This window comes from Anolis sagrei, chromosome 2 (genome assembly GCF_037176765.1).
Source record: "Anolis sagrei isolate rAnoSag1 chromosome 2, rAnoSag1.mat, whole genome shotgun sequence".
Taxonomy (NCBI): domain Eukaryota; kingdom Metazoa; phylum Chordata; class Lepidosauria; order Squamata; family Dactyloidae; genus Anolis; species Anolis sagrei.
Window position 1 is genome coordinate 88,460,807 of NC_090022.1, and position 25,870 is coordinate 88,486,676.

General features: G+C 37.2%; 1 protein-coding gene across 3 annotated transcripts in view; it reads left to right on the forward strand.

The window, feature by feature from the left end:
• Nucleotides 1-25,870, forward strand: part of FAM13B (family with sequence similarity 13 member B) — a 54,589-nt gene that overhangs the window by 4,982 nt on the left and 23,737 nt on the right. For all 3 annotated transcript variants that reach the window (XM_060765354.2, XM_060765352.2, XM_060765353.2), the window contains exons 2-8: nucleotides 9,243-9,409; nucleotides 10,150-10,339; nucleotides 11,895-12,107; nucleotides 12,528-12,702; nucleotides 13,812-13,953; nucleotides 15,563-15,726; nucleotides 24,326-24,367. In XM_060765354.2, the coding sequence (XP_060621337.2) occupies nucleotides 10,183-10,339; nucleotides 11,895-12,107; nucleotides 12,528-12,702; nucleotides 13,812-13,953; nucleotides 15,563-15,726; nucleotides 24,326-24,367 (893 nt within the window). In that variant the 5' untranslated portion in view covers nucleotides 9,243-9,409; nucleotides 10,150-10,182. The remainder of the gene's footprint in view (nucleotides 1-9,242; nucleotides 9,410-10,149; nucleotides 10,340-11,894; nucleotides 12,108-12,527; nucleotides 12,703-13,811; nucleotides 13,954-15,562; nucleotides 15,727-24,325; nucleotides 24,368-25,870) is intronic.

Genomic DNA, 25,870 nt, shown 5'->3' on the forward strand with positions numbered 1-25,870 from the left:
AATCATTTTTATAATCATTGGCAGCTATTGTAGCTCTTTAAAAATAACCTGCCTTAAAATGAAATCAGAGTGTAATACAAACATACTTTTAAAAAATAATAAGGAAATTGCCAGTAACAATAGCTTGTGATGCAAGAAAGGCTGCAAAGGCCAGATAGCACAAGCACAGAATTGTTGATGCGGTCAGACAAAGGACAGAACATTTAATATTTTCTTCAAATTACTCTTGGCTTGCCCTTAAAAGGGTGTTTGTGTTAATAGTAGAATCTAAATTCAAGTGAATAGGTGGGTGATCTGTGGAAAGGCATTTTATAACAAGTAATATACACGTAGATAACTTCTCAGTTAGTTTCAAAGCTCTTAATGTTTTAAACCAGGAAAAAGTGGATATACAAATGGATAAACATCAGATGAATATATTTTGATTATCCATACTTATCCATTTGAAATAGGTAAAAGTTCTGGCGCAGCTTAATGTGACAAGTGATTGTTTTTGTGATTTTCATGTTGATTTGAATAATGAAAAATCAGATACCAATGGCTGGCTGGTCTGTATTGTAAGCTATTTTGTGGTAGATAGTTGTCAGAGCTTGAAAAGAGGTTTTTGGGTTTTTTTATAACATCACTCCCAGAATCCTTTGAACATTATAGAAAAGAACCGGATACTGCCCACAACCAATGTGAGAGATAATTCTCTTTTTGTAAGGATGCAAAGCAGGAAATAAAGTTTTCTGTGTTTTTAGTGGTGATAGTAATTGTTATATGTATTGCAAAATATTTGAAGTTTTACAAGCTGTATTTTTTCTGTGATAATAACCAACATATTTAGTATTTAATCCACCTTGAAACATTTGACTGCTATATAGTTTTATGAATTAGTGACATTTCAGTCCAGTTCTAAGTGTTATTCTGACTTCCCTGCCAAAACTGTTAGATCAGAGAGAATGCTAGTTAGAGCGACAGCACTGAACATTCTTTTAACTAGCTGAGTATGTACTCACATATGTGGAAATGCAGTTGTCCTTCCACATGTGTGGGTCTAATCTTTGTAGATTTGTGTTGTTGCCGGCTTTCATTTCCAGAATCACTTGATTTCTGTGAGTTTTCTGGGTGGTATGGCCATGTTCCTGAAGCATTCTCTCCTGGCATTTCTTCCACGTCTATGGCAGGCATCCTCAGAGGTTGTAAGGTCTGTTTGGAAACTAGGCAAGTGAGGTTTATATATCTGTGGAATGGCCAGGGTGGGAGAAAGAACTCTTGTCTACTTGAGGCAAGTGTGAATGTTGCAGTTTGCATATTTGATTATTTGCACATTATTAGCTGCCTCCTCTTCTGCTGCCCTGTGCCATTTTAATAGGGACTTTGATAACACTGGTATCCATCTTGAGCCGTGTTCTGTTGCGTCCAGCTTAGTCCGTGGTCAAATTTTTGGATACTGGGTGGAAATCAAACTGGCAGGGTAATTAGGTTTGATCCTATGCATGTTCTCTTGTACACTCAATGACTTTCTTGGAAGTGCAGGTGGAAAGAGGATGGGGTGGGAGAGCAAGGGAGGAAGCATGCATTCTCTTTCACACTCATTCACTTTGGTGGTGGGGGTGATAGGAGATGGGATAGGGGAATGGGAGGAGCAAAGGTGGTGTGTGAATTCCCTTCTAGGTGTTCATGTCTCTGCCATTTAATAACAGGGGCCATGACCATTTACGGTTGGTGGAAATTGTGGATCTGGAGAGCCTACTGTATAAGCTAGGATAGCACTTCCATCTTTCCCAAATTGAAGTCAGTCCCATCATTTTCACTGAGCTGCTACATATTAATACGTAAGCTTTTATTTTTTTAAATCGATGTATGGAAAGTGTAAAAGCAGAATTTCCACTGTACATGTTCAGTTATTACTTCATATTTACTGTTTTGACCTTTGCGGATTTGATTATTCGTGAATTTGATTGAATTGTACTCTGTAGGAATTTCTAGGTCCTCCAGTGTGACTCTGAAATCAACTTTCTTTCAGTCATGCTGGAAGTCCACTAGAGATTTCTAAAGAGAACTAGGGCAATTATGTGGTCAGCTTACAGCAGCAATTGGCCATAGAATCATGCTGGAAGGTCTGGAGATTCTTAGAGAGATATTCTCTTAGGTAAAAAAAAACCCCAGTAATTTCTTTATTTGTGGGTTTTCGCTTTCATAGGGTTTTTGTGCACCTAACCCCAGTAAATATGGATGGATAACTCCAGTAGTAGAGCCAATAGTCAAATATCCAAATTTGATATATCAAGTAATCAGAAAGTCAACTCATTTGTTACTTCAGTTAATATATAAATTATACTTGCATTATATTTTGCGTACATTCTCAGCTGTATAAGTGCTAAGCATGAGCACACAGAAGCACTGGTAAAAACGAGTCCTATCACAGTTTATTTGAAAATGCTTTCACTTTCATTGCATGAAAAACCTTATCTTTTCAGTCAAGTTCCAGCTTGAGTTATAGTCAGCCGCCTATTTTTCCCAGTCTTTTTGGATTGTTGCAAGCTCAACTTGTATGAACGGATTTTCCTACAAGACATATACTTTGTTGCTTAATGCAAATGGATTAAGAAATATCCCAAATCAAAAGATAATAACACATACTGCACAATAGTCAGTTGTACCTTTGTAATACAAACAAGCCATCTGCAGCTACCCTATATCACTACCCAAGGAGAGAATAAAATGCCTAAAACTTGACTCAGTTTATAGCAACGAGTGCTGCTATAGTCACTCCCTCGAGAAGACAACCAAATTCTATAGAGAGAGAACATGGCATAAATACTGACACCCAGAAATGTGCATTCTGTGTATTGTAATAATTATCCATAATTGTTCAGTCTACTAACCTATAAAATAAAAATCTTCAATAATTAATTTTCCTGTGGAATATGCATTTGTGAGCCTGGTTTAAATGCATGTAAGGGTAAAGGTAGGTGTTTAGGAATAATAACTGTCAAAGGAAACCTGAAAGTTTTATTTCTAGCAAATAATAATAATAATAATAATAATAATACTTTATTATGCTCTATGTCCCCAATTTGTTGCCACAAATGTGTTATGAGATAGATTGTTTTTTAAAAGAAGCATTATGAAACAAATTTTATTTATCCAAATATTGTAAGGAGTATCCTCAGTGTATTGTTGGCTAGGTTGTTGAAATAAGGAGCAATTGTGTACTACCAATTAGTAAGGCAGAAGTTTATTGTGTTGCATTTATAATATGACGTGGAAATATAATTTAAAATGATTACACTGTGTAAGAATTGTGCTTTACTCTGTAAACTTTTACAAATCCATTTGCCTGTTTTCTGTTAGCTATGGCATTTTGCAGACTGTTGTATAAAATCCCACATTGTCTGCTTTGAACAGGGATATTATATGGCAGTGTGAACTCAGCTAATCTATTTCAAAGCAGTCATTGTGGATTATCTGCCTTGCTATTCTGGGTTATATGGCTGTGTGGAAAGGCCCTATGTTACTGCAAAGGTATACATTGAATTTTGGCTGATATCGGACCAAGCACAAGTGGATTCATTTTGCAAAATACTGTTTTATACATCTTTATATATTACAATACCGCTAGATTTTAAGTTTCATTTTTAACAGATTAATGTTTGTCGGAATTCTTAGTTTAATTGGACAGTCACTTCAGTGATAAGTGACTAGTTTGCATTTTAGGAAACTAGTCACTAAGGGATCTTAGGAAGAACTTTGCAGTTATTGGGAGGAAAATACACAAAATACAAAATCTACTTTCCCACCCTATTACACAAAGTGAACAAGAGTGAGATGGATACAAGAAAGCTGATAAGAAAAATTTGTAGCCTGCAGAGTGAGTTCTTACACATGAGAATTATCTTGGTTATTATGAGTATTTTGAAAACATGACTCAACATCCAGCAGTTACTAATGTATGTATATTTAGAAATAAAGCTTTAGAAGGAATTAGAGTTGGAATACTTTGGTAATCATCCTCTAGCATATTCCATTTCGGGATTTCTGTAGCCTTTCAAATGTGTTCACATACATGTTTACTAAAGTAGGTTGGACTTTGAAAAAGTAATAAATGAGATACAGTAGATGGCCTAACATGTTAAGCTGTGGGTGTGGTTGCTGCCAGTTTCGTTTTCACTACTTTCCCTTCTTTCTTGCAATGTGTTCTGTTTTTCTTCCTCTTTGTTGCAGAGCTTTTAAATGTAAGAACTTTGCTTTAGTGATTATGAATGTAGTTAAATGGCAGTATTCTTCAGATCTAGAATGAGAAATCAAACAAATTTACATACTGATTTTTAGTACTCCAGCTGCAATCTTAAATGTACTTCCTCGGGAATATGTTTCATCATACTCAATGGGAATTTCTTCCAGATAAATATGTATAAGTGTAATATAAGCATTAGAACTCACATTTTCTCCCTTCTTCCACCAGTTATTAGGATGGCACGCATATTCATAATAAAATGATGTTTTGTGAGGTGTGTTGAATTGTGATGTGGAAGAAATAATAATAGGAGCAAGAATCAGCATTTTTGTTTGTTCTGCTTTAATATATGTTGTTTTTCAGGACACAGATGTATCATATTTCATAAGCTTATTGACTTTCTTCCTACTGAAATACTTTGACATTTTGTCAACTTACTATTTCATGTGACAGCTGCAGATTAATTTGTAAACAAATACATAGTTATAAATAGATTAGCTGTTATACAGCATTGAACAACCCTTGTATATTATACATTAGCTGTTAGGAGGGAGCTAGAAAGTTTGTTATTGTCAAGGTCATTGTTAATGTGGCAAAGTTCATTTTTCTATCTAGCAGGTAATATTGGTTACTGTTAAGTTTGTTCTTGCTAATCTTGTGACTTTGGGAAAGGGATAAGGTTGCCGACCTCAGTATTTTTTGTTGCAGCACAATGTCTTTAGTGTTTTAGAAATTGTACGTGTTATTACGCTTCGTGAGTAGTTAACTCCAGCTTTGCTTGTGACTTTTGTTAGATTGTTTATATATTTATTTCAAAATATGGATTTTTTTCTGTCTTACTCTGTAAAAAAGGACTTCCTGAAGTACACCTTTTCTTTGGTGGCCAAGGCTACAATATTATACTAATGTACTGTACTCAATGTGCTTTACTGGAAACTGGTGTATGGCAGTTTCCTCTGTATTGGCCAGTTTCCAGAAGGCCAAGACATATGTTTTGCATCTCAAAAATTAGAGCTGCTAGGGTAAAACTGGTGCAATTATTGGATTCAGCAGGTAAAATGCACCCAGAAACAGGTCTAACATTTGAAGCACCAAAATGTATGTTGCCCTGTGTTATCCAAGGCAAGGGCTGCTCATTATGGTGGCAGAGGAGAGCATATAAGATGAGATGAGAAACTAATAGGCCAATAGAAAGGTCATTAGTGTCCTTTGCTTTCCATACCCTGAAGGCCAAGACATATTGCTTATGGCAGGCTGCAGAGCATGTCTTCTTAATAGCCGTTGTTGTTGTTGTTGTTGTTGTTGTTGTTGTTGTGTGCTTTTGTTTCTGACTTATGATTGCACCAAATTAACCCTATCTTGGGGGTTTTCTTGGCAAGATTTGTTCAGAAGGGGTTTCCCTTGTCTTCCTCTGAGGCTGAGAGAGTGTGACATGCCCAAGGTCACACCATGAGTTTCCATGGCAGAGCAGGGCGCAAACTCATGAATTTGGAGCTGTGTCCAGCATTGAAACCACTACAGCATGACGGCTGGCTAATGCAATCTGATGTATATTTGATAATGAAGAGAGAGTTGGGAATGTGATTGAGTTCAGATGAAAGAGAACACCTGATTAATGGATGCTTTTTGTCAGTTTTCTTTAAGGCTCCCAGCTATACCCACTGAACTAGTTTCCACACTATTCACTAGTTTCCACAATATTCTTTTCCCCTTAAGGAACATAAGGAGTTACAGTATTTGTGTCATGAAGTGTGTGTTTACTTCTCTCACAACTGCGTTGTAGATTGCTTTATTCCAGAGAATTTGGTGTGTCACTGAAAACTGATACTCTCACTGGGTGTTTCCACACAGCACAAAAACACAGGTTTTAAAGGGAGGACAAAGAAACCTGGGACCTGAGAATGTGTCCCAACACAGACCTGTAGGACCTGGGATTTCTTTCCCCGCTGTTCTCACAAGTTTCCTCTGTATTAGAGCAAGATGGAGGGTGGATGGGGGGCATCCATCGGAAGTATTTTTTAAAAAATAACGTATGCACTGAACCGTATATGCACACATGTGAATATCTTAATATAAATATAAGCAGATTCTCATGTGTGCATATGATGTTCAGCACATAATAGTTAATTTGTTTGTTTTTTTAAAAAACTTCCGCTGGATTTCTCCCAATTGTTTATTCAAGCTCTGTTTAGTATTATAGAATTTAAAACAAAGAGTTTCAGAGAGTTCTAATTTATCTCGTTTGTGCTCCTTTAAATCAGCTGTGTCTCCTTTTCACAGCCCAATCACCTGTTTAGCTGTTTTGGGCTTTTTAAATATGGACATGTGCTGGAGCAGTCTCCACATGGGGGAGGGAAGTAAGCCATGTGTTTTTTTCAAGTGCAAGGATATATAAAAAGGGAAAGGTTTCCCCTTGACATTGTCTACTTGTGTCTAACTCTGGGGAGGGGGGGTGTGCTCATATCAGTTTCTAAGCCAAAGAGCAGGCCTTGTCTGTAGGTACCTCCAAGGTCATGTGGCCGGCATGACTGCATGGAGCACTGTTACCTTCCCGCATTTGCATGTTTTAAAGTGATAAGTTGGCAGAAGCTGGGACTAACAGTGGGAGCTCACCCTGCACCCCCTTTTGGCCAGCAAGTTCAGCAGCTCACCAGTTTCACCCACTGCACCATTGTGGGCAAGGATATATAGTTATGTGAATATGCACATTTTTGGCCTGAATCAGGATAAAATGGGAACTTCTTATCCTGTGTTTTTCTGCCATTTCAGCGAATCAGCCAGTCATTTAGCCCCCTCCCCCTTTTTAACATGGAAAATCCTGTGTTTAGGTACTGTGTAGATGGCCTCACTCTCTGTATGGTTTAGCCAAGTCCAATATTTGTCACATAGAGAATGATGACACTCATTTTATTCTGGCTCAATATCTTGGTTACAAGTGTGAGGTTGTGGGAGTGTCCTGTAGTTCTCTGTTTAACCAGTACTTACACCAGATATATTTTGTCAGACCGTGTTCTACTCAACTGAGGAGACATAGATTTCGTCTGTTTTAATCCAGGCAAACCTTGTAAAATGTCATGCAACAACAGGAAAAAATGATAAATTCCCAGGAGCTGAGCAGCCATGTTTCCTTCAAAACAACAAGTATAGCACGGGGGGGAGGGGGGGGTAAGGGGGAGGAGCTAGTACATCACATCTAGAAGTACAGAAAGCCAAGAGGGCCAAATTACAAAGCAAATACAGTATCACAGATGCATGCTGGGGCATGACACATATTGCTCATATAGACAATCTTTGTGTCTTTAAAAATATCTAATTTAACTCAATCTAACCTCAAATCAAGCTTCATAATGAGACAGCAGTATAGAATATAAGGTGAGACCTTTTTTGGAAGTTCATGTTATTGAAATCTAAATAAAAATAGTAACAGCATTTATATTATATCTACAATATCTCAGGCATGATAATTTTAGAAAGGCTGATGGGGATCAAGCCCTCATCCTCCATGAGCTAACTTAGGTAGGGATGGTGTAATGCCTGCTCCTATGAGGTCATAGAATTGCAGCCTATTATCATAAGTGTATGCATACTTTGTCAGTGGAAATATGCATCCTATAAATTCATGAGAAGAATAAAAATGAGAGCAAGTAAGCTAACGTCCATCCTGGTCACCATCAATGGATGAGTGGATAGCAACTGTTCTCATTCCCAAATATTAGTGATCTCTGGTAAGGGATGCATTTTCCACTCTCTAACCTTTTCTCAGGGAACTGTCCATAGTTTTAACTTTGAAATGACTTCAGTATCTAGACACTTTTAATGTATGTTCATGAGTGGCTGTATGCAAATCACTCCCTCTTAAATGTAGAGATAAGGAATGTCAGTTCACTTTAGGAGGGATTGATATTACTCGATCAAATAAGTACTCATCTTCTTGGACCAATTAGAAAAAGTATATACCCAACTGAAAGCACAGCCAGTCCTCATTCCTTCATGTACAAGATGTATGCATAACTGAATTGTAGATTCTATTTCATGGTTGTGCTTATGTTTGATATAGAACATAGGAATTCATTAAAAGGATTTTTATATATTTGTATGTAAATGGTCATTATACATTTTCCTATAGAATTGGGATTAGATCCAGATTTTGTTCCTACATCTGGAAGTATCTCTTGAGTGATTTGTAGGAACTTTCAAAATAGATTTTCAAAGAGGGCAGAAGTGTGTGCAGGAACAGGGGTGAACTGATAAAAGTTGCACTTTTGTCTTGTGTCTTAGGCAGTGGCTTGCCCAGCAGGAGCTCCTGAAAAGCTGCAAAGAATGTATCCTTAAAGCCCTCCTAACTAGGAAGACAGGGTATAGCCAGTCAACAGAATATGAGCAGCAGCTTCTGTTTCCTTCAGTCATTGTCAGAGCAGGGTGCTCACTAACTATCCTTGGAGCTCCCTGCTGAAATGGGGGCTCTCTGGACCAGACTGTAGTCCAACTGTAGAGTGGTTTGCCGTATGAGAAGTGGAATATGTGCGGGGATTATGGAATATTGGCGGGGATTGTCTGGCCTCTTCTATTTGACTTTGTACAATATGTCCAGAACAATTTTATCTATTTTCATCAGATTGTGTAAGAATTTTATGGCTTGTTTTTAAAGCAATTTGTAGAGCTACTATGATTCTATCTTTTTTTCTAAAGACCTTTTAAATTGAAAATATTAGCCACATCAAATGATAAGGAATTGAGTGTGAACTTAATGGGAGCTTCACTTGCCTTTTGGGAGCTCCAGAGCTCTGAGAAGTCTGTTACTTATTTTTCAGAAAGTGTATACTTAATTTTTGTTAGTCAGAATATATGATAGTGATCTCTGGTTACTTAACATCAGTCAAACTCATAACATTATCTGGTAATAATTTCTCTATGTTTATTTTGTTAATCCTGTGAATGCTTACATGGAACTAAGTTTTGTTAAAATCACTCCTGCTGAATTTAGTGGGATTATTTCTGTGTTTTTTCTTTCTTTCAGATTAACTGCTGAGGTACTGATCGAGTTCTGCTCTTCTTCAATGAGGAACTACAGGCTGATCTTCTGCCATAACCTCAAGCAACCATAAATGACAAAAGAATGCTTCGTCAGTAAGGGTAGCTGGCGTAGAAAATATTTTGTGAACGTAGGTGTTTAAGTGCTCTGAGGTAGGTCTTCACAACTGTTGATTTATTCTGTTGAGTAGTAACATTAGAGACAGAGTTTGGAATATTATTTTAAATAAGTAATCTTTTGTTCTTAAAAATTGCTGATCATTTAAAGAGTTGGACATTTGCTGATTTGTTCCTTTAAACTTTAAAAATTGAAAAGGTGAACACTCCCTCCAAACTAGTTTAGAAATTGAAAGTAGAATATTACTGACGAGTGTATATCTCTTGAAGAAACTTTTTGAGAAAATGGTAGTGCAGGCTGCAAATTTAAAATGTGTGTCTTCCACTGGATCCACCTTCCTTTTAGCTCCGTTTTGTACCAAAGGTAATACTTCAAAATTGTAGGAAATTGTGTTGAATTCATTAGTTATTGACACACTGTTTCATGTTGAGTGTTAGAAATTTCTTATTTAATAAATAATAGTTGAAGAGATTGTAGGAAACTTTAGTCAAATTACTAATGGAATTAATAGCAATATAAAATCGTTGTTTATGGAATTTCTATTGATTCAGCAGATCTAGTATCTAACAATTAGATTTAAGCCAAAAACATCAGATAATTATTCATAAATTTTAATTTTTGTAAAGTTGAGTATATTGTGTTGTTTTAATATGGCTTTCATCTTATAAAAACATTATTTCCTATTTTGTTTAAATTCTAGATTGAATTTCTAATCCTTATGTGAATCAGCATTTAATGTGTAAGGATTCAAGTAAAAGTCACTTTTGTTTTACAGAAAGACAGCTTTGATATTGGGCTGCATAAAGATATGAGGAAGAGCTCCTCCCCTTCTTTGAGTAACTGCAACTCTGTTCTCACTAACAAAATATTTGGAATTCCACTCGAAGAACTGCAGCAAGATGGACAGCCAGGCAGTGAAGTTCCATTCATAGTCCGCCATGTCGTGGATTATATTGAGGAACATGGTAGGTGTTTCTCTCCTGTGCCAGAATTATAAAAAATATTATGAAAATACCAGTTTTCACTTAAAAACCCATCTTAGATTTCTTTTAACTTGTTCTATTAAAGCACACCACCTTCTTGTGTAGCTAACTTTGATCATGCAAAAACACATTCTTTACCTTTTTAAATTATTTTCAGCATTAATGTTAAAATCTTGCCCCTGGTGGTACAGTGGGTTAAACCACTGAGCTGCTGAACTTGCTGACCAAAAGGTTGGCAGTTTAAATCCGGGGAGCGGGGTGAGGCTTTCGAAAACATGCAAAAGCGAGTAGACCAATAGGTACCGCTTTGGTGGAAAGGTAACAGCGCTTCATGCAATCATGACGGCCACATGACTTTGGAGGTGTCTACAGATAACGGTGGAAAGAATAAAGCACTTAAAAATAATAGTAGGCATTTATTTGACCTCAAGTCCAAGTGATAAAAATTTTGTCTGACTGAAGTCCAAGTTGTCAGAAATTGCCTGTCTATAAGAAAAATTACTGATTGTGTTGTTGGCCTTGTGTTTTGAATTGATGGAGAGATACTGTGTATCTTCGTCATTCTACCACCTAATGCAGTGGTTCTCAACCTGGGGTCCCCAGATGTTTTTGGCCTACAACTCCCAGAAATCCCAGGCTGTTTACCAGCTGTTAAGATTTCTGGGAGTTGAAGGCCAAAAACACCTGGGGACCCCAGGTTGAGAACCACTGACCTAATGTTTCTGAATGTGAATAAGAATAATGAAATTAAGATAAAAATGAATATATAAATAAATTAAAAATATATGGAGATAAATATGCATTATAAACATATATAAGTGTGTATAAGTGCAAGCAATAACAGTTAAATCCTTTTCAACAGCAACCCAAGCTTTATGTGCTTGCAGAAGGAAAGAGAGGTCCAACCTTAGCCATCCTTGGCAAAGGGTTGCAGAGCATAGAAGCAACCACCCCAAAGGCTGTCTCCTGCATTGCTTCAGGAAATGCCTTCAATGACAGAAGAAAAAGATCTTAATGTGGGCATACTCAGGGAAAATGTGGTCTTTCAAGTAATCTGGTTCAAGGTGGCATAGAATGTTATAGGTCATAAGAGGCATTTTGAATTATACATATAAACAGTGAAGGTGTTGCAATGAAGAAATTGTGTGCTCCCTGTGTGTGACAGTGGCCAGTCATTTATCTGGCTATAATATCTCAAACAAGTTGAATTTGCTGAACCTCCCAGGACCTCTCTGGGCTGAACAGTTTAAAGGCCCCCTCCGTAAACAACAAACCTCTGGATTCTGCAGGAGGCAGCCACAGGATTTAAAGCAAATATGCACTATTGTGTTGAGATAGTCAGACACATATAATATTTAAAGGAGTGGATACAGTTGGCTAATAAATCTCAAGTGTTTATTAGCCAACTGTCTACTAATAAAAAAAAAATCACGATAATAGTTGCATTGATTCTGCCACACCATTGTTTTCTGCCTTTGTCATAAGATCATATATAGTTAATTTTTTGACATATAGTTGTTTTACATTTAAATTCAAGGAGGTCTAGAGCAAGAAGGACTTTTTCAAGTGAATGGAAATGCAGAAACAGTGGAGTGGCTACGGCAAAGATATGATAATGGAGAAGATGTGGATCTGGTTAAAGAAGCAGATGTACCTTCAGCTATTAGTCTTCTTCGATTTTTTCTTCAAGCACTTCCAGAACCAGTTATCCCTGACACTCTACATATGCATTTGATACAACTTTCTGAAGGTATTGGAATGATATTAATAAGGCTTCAATAGCTTCAAGAGTAATCAGATATAAAAATTCACATAACTTGACTTTTCCTTCTGAAATATTTCACATGTTTTTGATGATGAGTGGGAACCTGAATCTCATGTCCACCAATTTTAAAGAGACACATGATGGGGAACTCAGACCAGCTTACCAATATTCATTTTTTGATGCCTTGGGCTCATCAGATAGATTTGTTGAATTGTGTTCTGGTTTTCAAATTCATCTCGAAAAACCAAAAAACAAGGAAAATGCTGAAATTTTCAGTAAGAAGAGCTTTTAAAAAGAATGGATTGAGTATAGAGTCACATGTTTTTTATATTCATTTCATATTGGCACTATTGAAGTGAGGTTTGTCAAATGTTGAATTAACCACTCTTTTATCAAATTTTACAGATTATAATCAAGATGAATTTGGAAGAAAGTTGAGGTTCCTCTTGCAGCAGCTTCCGCCTCTTAATTACAGTTTGTTAAAGTTTCTATGTAGATTCTTAGCTAATGTAGCATCACATCATGAAGAGATTTGGTCTGCAAGTTCTTTGGCTGCAGTTTTTGGTCCCGATGTCTTCCAGTAAGTTACATTCTGCACTTCGTTAGATTTTTTCCTCCATATGATTAATAAAATGTTGACATTTTATACATTTTTTTTCATATGTGAGTATTTAAACTAAAAATGTTTATCCTGACTTAAAATCTTGCTTGGTTTTGATCAAATAGTTGTGTTATTGATTGTGAAAGCATATGCCCTAAAACAATGTTATGCTTGTTTATTTTTTGCCATAAAATTCAGAAAATATTTTTTTACTGTTAGTATGCAAGTGCTTCAGTATTCTTCTGAGTATAGTTCCTTATTTTTCTCTGAATGCTCAGGTTTCAATAAATCTACTCACCAAATTAAACTGGTGGCTCTGTTGCTTCAAGGCAATGAATTGACTCTGATTTTACAGTAGCTGTCCAGAGTGCTGAACATGGATAGTGGCTATAAAACACTCTTGCAAAACCCAGTGTACATGCCTCGTCTAGAAGCAGTAGAACTACTTCTACCCCTCATCACAGTGAAAGTTGTACTATATTCTGCTGATGAGTGGTTAGCTTTTCTTCCAAATTTTAAACTATAGGAATAAATGGGACTTGTTTGGGCATTTGCATTGGGATCTGCGTGCTCTAAAGTTGAGATGAAGTAATCTTTGGTAGATTTGTTGCCAAGCTACTCAAAGAAACATTGCAGTTCAGGGTTGAGCCAACAGCTCCCCCAGCAGGAAAAGCAGACAGGATGAGCATTGGATAGTGCTACCTGGAGATGTTTATAGTATCTCCAAGAACTTCTACCCAAGAATGTACATTTCCCACGCCCTTTCCATGGGGGTTAGTGGTTCTAGTAAGTTCTAGGACCCAATAGTGTGTATTATACACTTGAGCTCTTTCTTAACATTGCTGGAAGAGGCAGCAACTAACAGTTCTTAGTGACTTTGCTTACCAAGCCAAAAATCTAGCTGCTACTCTAGGTCACTCATTTTTAGGGAGCAAAGCAGAATTGGAAGCAGGACGCACAATTTTCAGTTTATGTACAGACAGTATGACCCTGAGGATGCCTCTGCTATCCCTGGACTAGGTAAATATTAATGTCTTTTGAGAAATTCATTTTCATAATTAGTAATTAAATCTGACCCTTTTCCTTAGCATTTACACTGATGTGGAGGATCTGAAAGAGCAGGAATTAGTTAGTAGAATAATGTCGGGACTGCTAGAAAATTATGATGAACTCTTTGAAAATGAAGAGGAAGATTTCTCATCTAATGATTTAAGTTCCATAACTGAGCAGGTAAGAATTCAGTACACTTTCTCATTAGTATAAGACTTTGCTATAAAGCATTTTTACAGCATAGCTCTCCAGAATTACTTGTTTGGTTTACCACTCAAACTTGCTTTCAGGTTACCCTTAACCTCCTCCAATGCTTTAAGTTTTTTTGGTATTTGTGGAGTAATTTGGAAAGAAGTGTATGACTGTCTCCCCTTTAGAAAAGGACATGACGGTTTGTTTTCTCCAGATCATAGCATAAATGAGATTCCGAGGGAAATCTGTGTTTTAGCTATTGGGTGATATTCTTAGAGCACTATTAGGGGATTATAATCATGTTTGTTCCATGGAAATGTGGAAGCAAAGCTCTTCTGTGGGAATGATGTCTGAAGTGCCACACTAAACTAAAGAAATGTAAATGAACACAGAGTCTTCTGAATTTTCGGCCTCCAACTACCAGAAGCCCTCGCTAGCTTGTGCAATCAACAGGAATCTGAGAGCTGAAGTCTAAAACACCTGGATGGCTGCCAGCTTGACACCATTGACTTAAGTGTTGGACCCACAGTTTTTTTCTTCTAGTATGCTACCATACCTGTCCTCATTAGTTGCAGTTGTTCCTTCCTTTCCTAGAAACTCACCAGGTGCTGACAGCTTATGACTCAAGGACCAGCACCAGTCCCTACACCAATGTTTTGAGTAGCACTGAGCTCGATGATGTTATGCTCTGAAGTGACACCTCTTGTAGTATGGACATTTAAAAAACCCAGACATGTGCAATCTGTCTTAGCCTTCTTTCCACAAATGCAATCTGGAATGCAATTTATGTGGTGGCCCATCTAAGTAGATACATGAATTGTATTTGAAGACAATTGAGGATGTATTGTCGAAGGCTTTCATGGCCGGAATCACTGGGTTGTTGTAGGTTTTTCGGGCTGTATGATCATGTTCTAGAACAGAGGTCCACAAACTTTTTAAACAGAGGGCCAGGTCACAGTCCCTCAAACTGTTGGAGGGCCGGATTATAATTTGAAAAAAAAAACTCACGAATTCCTATGCACGGGCCTTAGTTTGAGGACCCCTGTTCTAGAACATGGCCATATAGCCCAAAAAACCTATAACAACCCAATAATTGAGGATATTGTCCATTACAGTAATAATGTGGCAACAAGTCAATCTTAGGTGATTTTGCCCCTAGCCTCTCCACTGAGCGAGCCAATGCTTACTAGAAATCTTTCAGAAGCAGAATCTACAGTGGGTTAACATCAAATGCCGCTTAGCAAATGTGTCACTTTTAGTGACAGAGCACCTGTTCTCACACAAGGCCTCTGGTACCTCTTAAATTTCTTCTATGACCTTAAAGAATCTTAGGCAATAGGCAGGACAAACCTCTGTCTCAGAATTGGAGGTACACTGAATCAGATGGCCTTTTCCACAATCTTTACTTATGTGATGGCTGAAAATTGGAAAATTGCACGTATTTTAAAATACCGTTTTTCCTGAGCTGTTTTGGAGAATGTCAGTTTAAGAAGTATCTGAGCTGATAAAACCATAGTTTATTGCCTGTAAAGATTTTGCAACTTTATTTTAACCTCCATGTTTCAAAGATATTTGAATAAATGTATTTATTTTTAAGATAAATGATCTGTTGGATGAAGATGATATAAAGCTGGAGCAGTCTGAAGAACTGCCAGAAGAAGAAGAAGAAAACATGGAGGACCCTGAATATAGGCGAAATATGGAGCCTGAAGATATGATGGAGAGTATCTTGGAGTCATGTAGTGTTTCTGCATCAACAAGGTATCAACAGAGCTGCTCGTTCAGACAGTATTATAAGGAGATAGATTGTTTACATTTCATTTCTGTTTCCATTTCTTGCTTCTGCCGCCTGCTTTCAGTTGTCCATCCTTTTGAAAATAGCTTTTCAGAATTTAATTACTACATTTTGTGTTTCACTTTTCCTCTGAGGAGCCAAAGGGTGTCATTTTAGCTTCTCAGTGTTCCTTTGTGAGATCATTCTGAGAAATAGCAATGTACTCAATGCCACGTGGTAACTTAAGCAGAGACTCAGATGTAAGTTAAACCACATCCAAAACCAAAATGCTTGACTATGGCTACAACTCCCCTGGTCTTCTGGCATGACAAAATAATTCCACTTCTTTTACTCCTGATAACCATATCTGGTTCAATACCTTTAATACAGGGTGTTTCAAAATGATGGACCCAATTTCAAAGCAATATATTTCATGATAGCAATATGTTACATTGCACAAAAATTGCAAACAGTTTAATGAGTTACCAAGTTATCAAGTTTTACTAACAAGTAAAATCAAGTTTTCATGATAACTCATTAAATTGGGTGTACGTATAGGGTGAATTGTGACTCTTGGAGGCTTTCTGTAAATGCGGTTTACTCCTTTTTCTGTGAGAGAAGAGGATCAGTCTAGAGTGGCTGGAGGTTGCATGCAGTCCTAGAGCTATATTTTATTAACCCCTGCATCAGAATTCAAGCAGTATGAAACACCTGCACTGCTGCCTTTGAGAAATTGGGGAAAATGTTCTGGACTTTTCCCAGAATTGCTAGCCACATTAGTCTTGAAATGGTATTTCAGAAACATAGGGAAAAGAAAGAAAAAAGAATCCAAGAGCTTCCTAAGAGTAAGTGTCTGTGTCTCAGTTCTTTAAAACAGAGAATTCAAGATCAGAAGCCATGCCAAATAGTGTTTCCTTAATTCTCGATTTCTAATAAACCTTGGTTTGTAGACACAATAGTCTTCCTGGTTTGATGGTAGCAGTAAACAACCCTGAACTTCTTTCCTGTTGTCCAGCTGTAGTCTGGTTATTACTTCTGATGTATCAGTTGTGATTGCTAAAATGATTTAGTTTGCCACTGTCTAAATAAAACTTTGCTGGGAATCCGAGTTATAAGGAATTCAGTGGACATTTATAACTGTATTCTGCAGTTGGAGGACTCCCTATACTTTTACAATCCTGCTTTGAAATAATTAGGTTATAGATAGAATATTTAGTTCTATCTTTTATAGCCAATCATTGCTTATAATTAAACGTTTTACTTGTTCAGTCTGCTGTGTTGCAATTTGAATGTTTAGTTTTCCTATTCTTCTATGTGTAGAATAAACTTAAAGGCTAGACTAAGCCCTCACTCAGTTATTTCATGTATCATATCATTCTCCATATTCTATGAACTGTGGTGATTAAATTTAGGGAAATGGATGTTAATCGCATTAGGAGCCCTTATAAGCCAACATCTTGCACTGAGAAGAATAAAAAGCAAATGAAAGCAAAATGTTGATTGGACAGCTTATTGTCAGTAGTGACCTCATGTTGCAGTCTGTTTCTATGTAGACTGCAGGGCTTAGTGCAGCACTCCAGTGCCACCTCACAGGCTGCTATTGAACTCACGCAAGCAGGATGAATAGCCAGCAAAAGCTATCATACTGTATAGTTTTTCAAATGAAGTGCTTTTACACAAAATGCTCCTTTGGAATAGCAAAAATCATCAGAATGGCTTACAAAGTTCTACTGCACAGGTAAAATTGACTTAAAGGACTGTTTTGATAACATTGAAACAAACTTTTAACAAGCTAAGCAAATATGTTTTAAAGGTATTCATCACAAAATAAAGCACTGTATCTATGTACTGATAGTTGTTTGTATAAATAAAGGTAGGTTTGCTTGTGAATGTATTCCTAATTGTTTATTTTTGATAATAAAAATTATATTGCAGATGCATTGATATAATATAGCAGTATGTTACAACATTTATGCTGTGTCATTCTGCCTTAGAATTTTTATCCAATGATACTACCTTTCGAAATATGAATGTCCAAAGGGGAAATTATAAGATGTTTTGAAATGTGTTACATTTTGCAGCTCTGTGACATGTTTTTCAGAACCTACTTTATTGATAAGACAATTTATTTAATAATAGTGTTATTTTGGCTTTGAAGTAATGCTTTTAAAAATACTTTCCAGTGCTGCATTGAAGGTGCATGGGATAGGAAAACTGTAGGGTGTCTGTCTTTATGCTGACTCGTCCCTCCCAGTTGCGAGCAGGAAGGATTCGCAGTATCTCTAGTATGACTCGGGCATTTTCAAGTACAAAATTACACCGTTAAGGGTAGTTTTTATTATAATCCATGCTTGTTTTTATGTGCAGCTTGTTAGTGCCATTTTTTCCTAAACAGATACATTCATCAAAAGTCTTTATCATTTTTCCTTTATTGTTCTTCCTCAGTTTTTTTTCCAGTTCAGCCCTATTGCGTAAAAAGATTACATATGTTAAATTTTCAGTGTTGGTGTGTGAAAATAAATACACCATATGCTGATAAATGTAGTCTTAAACATTTATTGCTTTTACTCCCATATTACTTGCTTACCTTGCTTTTTTGAATAATTTTTCTCCCCTCTCTGTTACCAATAAAAGACTTTCTCTATTATGTAGTTACTTCATGGAAGAAAAATTGTAGTGATTTTTTTATTTCCAACACATTTTTCATGACATATAAGATAAATGAAATATAACAACATATTCTCTAACTATCACTTATTCTGAAATTATCAGAATTATAATTACATTATTATAATAAATTACAATTCGTATGAAGTTCTTGGAATATTTTACACATACCTTTAAGACTGATTTTAAGTGCCATACACGCTATGAGTGTAGTTTGTCTTTTTCTTTTCCTGCAAAAATTCTGAAATTGAGCTATAGTGTAGAAGAGATGCTATTGGAGAATTGTATGTGATATTTATTTTGCTATGTTCAATGCAGTAGGGATCTTCCTAGAAGTATTTATATATTATATAACAAGTGTTATGTAATAGCCATATTCATATAAATATATTACAAAGCAGAACTTCTGCATAAATTCCCTAAACACTGCACTTCAAAGAAAAAAAGTAAATTGTATTCCAGCCAAAATAATTGCAGCACAAATTTGCTGAGTTGATCATTGTACTTTCATGCGGTTATTCCCTTCTATTGTTGGTTTCCTTAGTGTGCCATCACTCACTTTTATCTTTACTTGTCTTTTGTACTGAAGCTTGATGTTTGCCTCAGTTCCCATCTCCTGAAAGAAACTTCCATTTCTTTTGCCCTGCCAGTTACATAAAGCATTGTGGTTTGAGTTCTTTTTATATTTTGGTTCTCTTCCTCCACCTTTCCTCACCTCTCTATATGGCATGTAATAATAATAATAATAATAATTATTATTATTATTATTTATTTATTTATTTATTTATACCCCGTCACCATCTCCCCAAGGGGACTCGGGGCGGCTTACATGAGGCCAAGCCCAACAACACATCAGTAAAACAACAAAGCAGCAAGCAAATAAAACAGTACAAATAATATAACTAACATATAAGCAGTAACACAAAAAAAAATTGAAACACTATGGCCGGGCCAGATGTAATAGATTAAAAATTTAAAAACAAACACTAGTCGTGAACAGAGGTATATCTAAGCAGGAGGTTTTAAAGGGTAATGTAGGGAGATCAACCAAACGGGTAGATAAAGTGCTTCTGAGGACATTTTGCAGGGAATTGGTCAGAACAGGGAAGGCACACTGGAACAGCCACGTTTTCAGGCTCCTCCTAAAGACTGCCAATGTGGGGGCTTGTCTGATATCCTTGGGGAGTGAGTTCCAGAGTCGGGGGGGCACCATAGAGAAGGCCCTCTCCCTTGTCCCCACCAATCGCGCCTGATGATCGAAGAGATTGCGTGGGTTCGTAAAGAGAGATGCGGTCACGCAGGTAGGCGGGTCCCAAACCGTTCAGGGTTTTGTAGGTAAGAGCCTGCACCTTGAATTGGGACTGGAAAAGGAAAGGCAGCCAGTAGAGCTCCTTAAACAGGGGGGTTGACCACTCCCTATAAGTCACTCCAGTTAGTAATCTGGCTGCCGCCCGTTGAACCAACTGAAATTTCCGAGCCATCTTCAAGGGCAGCCCTGCATAGAGTGCATTGCCGTAATCCAATCTGGAGGTGACTTAAGGCGTGGACCACCATGGCCAGATCCGACTTCACGAGGTATGGTTGCAGCTAGCGCACAAGTTTTAATTGTGCGAAGGCCCTCCCAACCACAGCCAATGCCTGGGCTTCAAGCGTTAGTGATGAGTCTAGGAGGACACACCCAAGCTGTGGACCTGTGACTTCAAGGGGAGTGCAACCCCATCAAGCACAGGTTGCCACCCTATACCCCGATCCAGCTTACAATCGACCAGGAGGACCTCTGTCTTGTCACGATTGATCCTCAGCTTATTCATCCTCATCCAGACAGCCACAGCGGCCAGGCACTCGTCCTGTACCCGAGGGGCTTCCTTGGAATTAGGTGGAAGGGGTAGTAGAGTTGGACGTCAACTGCATAAATATGGTACCCGACTCCAAAACTCCGTATGACCTCTCCCAGCGGTTTCATATAGATGTTAAAAAGCATGGAGGACAGAGTGGAACCTTGTGAGACCCCACAGGTCAAAGGCCAGGGGTCCGAGCAGATGTCCCCCAGCTTCACCATCTGGGAGCGACCCTCCAGGAAGAACCGGAGCCACAACAGAGCCATGCCCCCAAGACCTATTCCGGATAGCTGTCCCAGAAGGAGTTGTCCAACATGTGATCCAATATAACAGCCAGTAGAGTGTCTGCTGTGAACTTACCTTGTGGTGTTTCAAATAGTAATAATAATAATAATAATAATAATAATAATAGACATAAAAGCATTAGTATACAATTTAAAATACACAAATATACAAACATTAAAACAATTAAACACAAACAGCACTAAAAATTCAGTTAAAATCCATCAAAAACATATTTAAAGTTGAAAACCACAGCACCCCCTGACTAAATCTTAAACAACTATGTGAACAGATTGCAAACAGCCTCCATTTCTGAGTTAGCTGGTCCTATGTAGAATTAAGGATTTAATTTCTAATTTTAATGATGTTTCCCAAAAAAACAACAATATATTTTTGATATTTAAGTTCTTATACCTGTGTTTTTATGCACGTGATCCCAGTGCTTTCTGTACTGTCACTTCTCAACTAATCTCATGAATGTACCTTTTTGTGCAAGTGCATATACGGATTTTGCTGCAAATTCATTTTATCCAGGCTTCAGTTTCTGACTCAGTGGGGACTGATGGTGTCATAGCTTCCCCAGATTGTATTGCAACTGTCCTCAACTTGATTTCCCCATGTAAATATAGTCTAGGGAAATCATCCTAGCCTATTGTCACAGCACCGTATTATTCCACTTAACTGCCATTCTGCGGAGTCCTCAGATTTGCAGTTTAGAGAGGGACATCTAGGACTCTCAACTAGATTGGGCCTTGCTAAACTATAAATGCCAGAATTCCATGGGAAGCAGCCATGGCAGCTAAAGTAGAAGTAATACCACTGTAACTTCTAGTATATAAGTCACCATATTAGCAAATCCAGCCATCTCTTCCACTGACTGTAGTGAACTAGTATTCAAAATACCATCCAAAATCATACCCCCTTGATTATTTACCCATTATTCTAGTCCAGTTGGCTAAAGAGGAAGATAAGCCCAACTGTATAAGAAAACAGTAGATTGGAGCTTTCCTCTCAGCACCCTGCCTTACAAGTTCTTCAAGCTTCTTTTATTGTGTGTTTTGTGAGAACAGTCTTCTCTCACAAATTACGTTACAGATTATAAGGAACAAGCTGTGCAGATATTTGAGGTGGATGTCCTCAGTGTTAACAATAGTAGGTGACAGGCAGCAGTTTGGTTTTATGACTGAATTGTGTTGTACCAACATATTCAGTTTTTCTGTATTGCTCAGATCTCAAAAATCTCACCTTAGGAAACCTCCACATCAGAGAATAGGGACTTCACTAGACAAGTTGATAACTTCTTAAAGAAAATGTACAGTCAAATCACTTGGGTTTAGGTCAGTCATATTACTTGGGTTACATATATTTGGAGGCACCAAAATTCTTCTTTATCTGTATGTTATTCATCTTGACTAGTGGTTTCCAACCTTTGGTCCTCCAGGTGTTTTGGACTTCAGCTCCCACAGTTCCTAACAGCTGCTAATCTTGCTGGGATTTCGGGGAGCTGAAGTCCAAAACACCTGAAGGACCTAAGGTTGGGAACCGCTGATCTTGACAGTATTTAGTATCCAATTGACAATTTTCTTTCAGATCACACACCCTAAAGTATTAAAAGAACTTTATTATCTCAAAGCCAATATGTTTTGGCATATTATCAAAGAGCTTTTAAAAATGGAGCTTTTGATTACTTAGTTTTTATCTTTTTGGAGCCAGGTTGCACCAGCTATTGGATGGAATTATTCCGGAAATAGAATTAAAGTATGCATTATAATTCTGTATACCTATATCATTATCTTACACTTCTCTGTTGTCTTTCTACTTCAAGAGTTTTCTGTTTATATACAGTAAGGCATAAGGGGGTTTCTTGTTCTATTTTTATTCCTGTCAAGTTATAAGGAGCTCCCAATACCTTCAACAGAATGGTAATTGTATGGACCTTCAGAAATCATGCCTCTAGCATTTTCCCCAATTGACTATGCTGGCTGAGACTTGCATTCCAGTAACACCAAAACTGCAAGATTTTGGTGGATTCATTATATTCAAGAGAATGAAGCATTAATAATAATAATAAAATCACGATCTGACAAAATCACAATCTGACAACTGCAAAAGGCCACCTTACTTGGATCTGCATGCATCATTCGGAAATACATCACACAGTCCTAGATGTTTGGGAAGTGTTTGACTTGTGATTTTTTTATACGAAATCCAGCATATAGTTATTGTTTGCTGTGACATACTGTGCTTTTGTGTCAATAAAATAATGTTTACAGTGTGTCTATTCATGTAGGAAGACAGCCGCTTTGAGTCTCTTTGTGGAGAGAAAAGCGGGGTATAAATAATAATAATAATAATAATAATAATAATAATAATTATTATTATTATTATTATTTATACCCCACTTTTCTCTCCACAAAGAGACACAAAGCGGCTGACATCCTCCAAAAATATCACACTGTAAACATTTTGGCTTGCAGTAGTGATAATGTTGTTTCCATCAGGTTTAGAATGTAAAGTTCTAGAAGAAAGCTGAACCTTGTGTTGGCTTCTTGGTCCTTCAAAATAGGTTTTTAGCTACATGGGGACCTGCAAGGGGAAAGAGGAACAGCCTCACTCTGGTTTTGTTGATAGAAGTAGCTCTGTCAGTGATTCAGTCTCATAGTAACCTGTTCTATGTTTGTAATTTTGTTCAAACAAATACATTTATACTTTTAGAAGAAGAAAAAAATGGTTTATGTGCTACATTATATTGGACAGAAACAGTTTCACTGAGTTACAGTATTGGGACAAGACTAGCAGCATACTTGGCATAGATTTAAATTCACCGGTAAAAATATTGAACTCTTCAGAGGTCTGTTATTACAAGCAGTGAAGATCCTCTTGTATGATTTTCTCATGTAGGTGATATCATAGCTAGGTGCAGAAATGCATAATAGACTTGAGTGTGTGATGGTTTACATATATATTTTCATATACATTTGTGTGTGTGTATGAGTATTGTGTTTGTCTTACATATATTCATATTATATATGGTACCTTGAATATGTGAATCTTGGTCTTAAAAACATTTTACTTGTTAAATCCGCCCCCTTTAAATCTTCATCTTGAAATCTTTCTGGCTAAAGTAGCATATACCCTTCACTTCTTTTTGTGACATGATAGAGACCAAGGAAGAGGCAGAAATCCATATGAATTATCTCCCATGGCAGTCATTATAAAGTAGTTTTGGGGGGAGGTGACAGCCGAGGGCATGTGCAGTGGTCCAGGGTAGGCATGTCTGGTCTCCAGACGTCTGGAAACTGCCCACCTCCTGCTGTGACCAAACTGGTAGAGGGAGAAGTAACAAAAAAGTATCCCATTATTAAACAAGGCTACAGCTGCAAAACGATCATATTCTCTTCTTTGTTTCAAAGTGTAGTTACCAGAGTTAGACCAGTAATTATTGCAGAGCATATGAAAAAACCTTAATGCTATGATCAGTCCATTGGACATTTAATAGTGCTAACTAGAGTAGACTTAACAAGTCAGTAGGAACTTGCCAAGTCAGCACTCAGATAACTTACATTGATTTAGTGTGTCTGTTCATTTTTGGATTAATAATTTTCTTTATGCCACTGTTAATTAATACTATTATTATGAGAGCATTTTGAGAATTGTTGATTTTTAATAGCAATATGAGGTAGCATAAAGGGTCATAGCCATGAGTGATACAAATTAAAGGCTATAGTGCATCATAAAACTAATTTGATGTTGAAATTCTGTATGACAAAGGGAGATCATTATTTCTCTTTCATTGCAGTGCTCATCTCTCCCCCTTAAGCATCTTACCAGCCTCTGCAGAGTAAGTATATGTACAGAAGTGTTTATAATAATATGCTTATAACTGTATTTATGTTTGCATTGGTTGCCCTAAGGCTGGAGCGGCCTAGCTGTGAGAAATGTGTTACCATGGAAACGAGGCAGAAGAGGAGGTGGGAGGAGCTTAGAGAGAAAAGGTTTTAAAAAGTGACAGTTAGATTCAGTCAGGGGGGAGACTCTGAGAGAGCAGCAGAGTCAGTTTTTAGACTCTGAGGAGTGAAGAAGTGAAGAGTCAGGTTTTAGTGTTCGTGAATAGTAGAGATTTCTTCAGCTAGGAAGCTGAAGGGGAAAACCTTGTTAGTTGCTTTAGTTAGAAAGAACTAACAGAGGCTTGTTAGGATCGCTAGTCGGGGGAAGACTGGAGATCTGTGATTTGATCAAGTATAGATCAAACAGAGAGACTATTCACTGCAGGGAACACTGGTTAATAAAGCGCTTCACCACAGCAAGAGTTCATAAGTTGTAACATCGAAAGTCTGAATTGTATCGCAACCAAGTTACATGTAACCATCAAGTATTTGCCAAGCTTAACATCTTCATACTGCAACCATACGCTTTGTTTAAAAATAAACTTGTTCTCTTTGGTTTTTTAAAACTGCCTCATCTCCATTAATTTTACGTTCTGTGCACCCACTCTACCAAAATTACCTCACAACACAAACAGAGCCTTTAATACCAGAGCCTTTTACAAATCAGTGGCTCCTCTCTCCTAAACCGAGGCGCTTCCTCACTAGTTGGTAGCGTCTCTCTACAATTTGGTGGCAGCTTCATTACCATCGGCGGAGGTTCTTTACAGTATACATTTCCCATAGCCATAGAAAAACTTGTGATTACGCTGTGTTATGTTATGGAAGCCTTGTACTGTTTTAAGTCTGAATGATTATGCTGACTAATTTCAATGTAACTTACAAATCTGCAACATATTCTGAAGTGGTTAATTAAAACTTACCTTTAAAAATTACCCTATATCCCTATTCCATATTTCATCATTTCATCTCTCCTAATTGATCGTTTGCTTCCACATTAGCTGTGTTCTTGGTCAGTGTTCTGCTGCTGATATTTTAACTTCTAACAGCCAGAAGATTGGGTGACATTGCAATGGTTTCCACCTCTGTCCATGTACTTGCTAATGTTCACTTTTCATTCACTGTTAATAATCTTTTAATTGGCAGTATGAGGTCTTGATTATAACTGATAGAATTCAAGGGTGGGGGAGGAACACACAACCTGACGTTAACATTTTCATTTCCGTCCCTCGTCATCTTTATGAAGAAATCTTAACCACTGTTCATTAAAACAATTGTTCCATGGTAGAATCAAAGTCTGAAGTTTACTTTTAAGGACGCTCTTGTTTGTGGCAAACCCATCCTTGACAACCCCTAGAAAATATAGAAACCTTAATTAATTTCAGTTAGAGTAAATCAATGGGAATTTGTTAAATCAACATTTGCATAAATTCCATTGATTGTTCTGGTTAGGAATAACA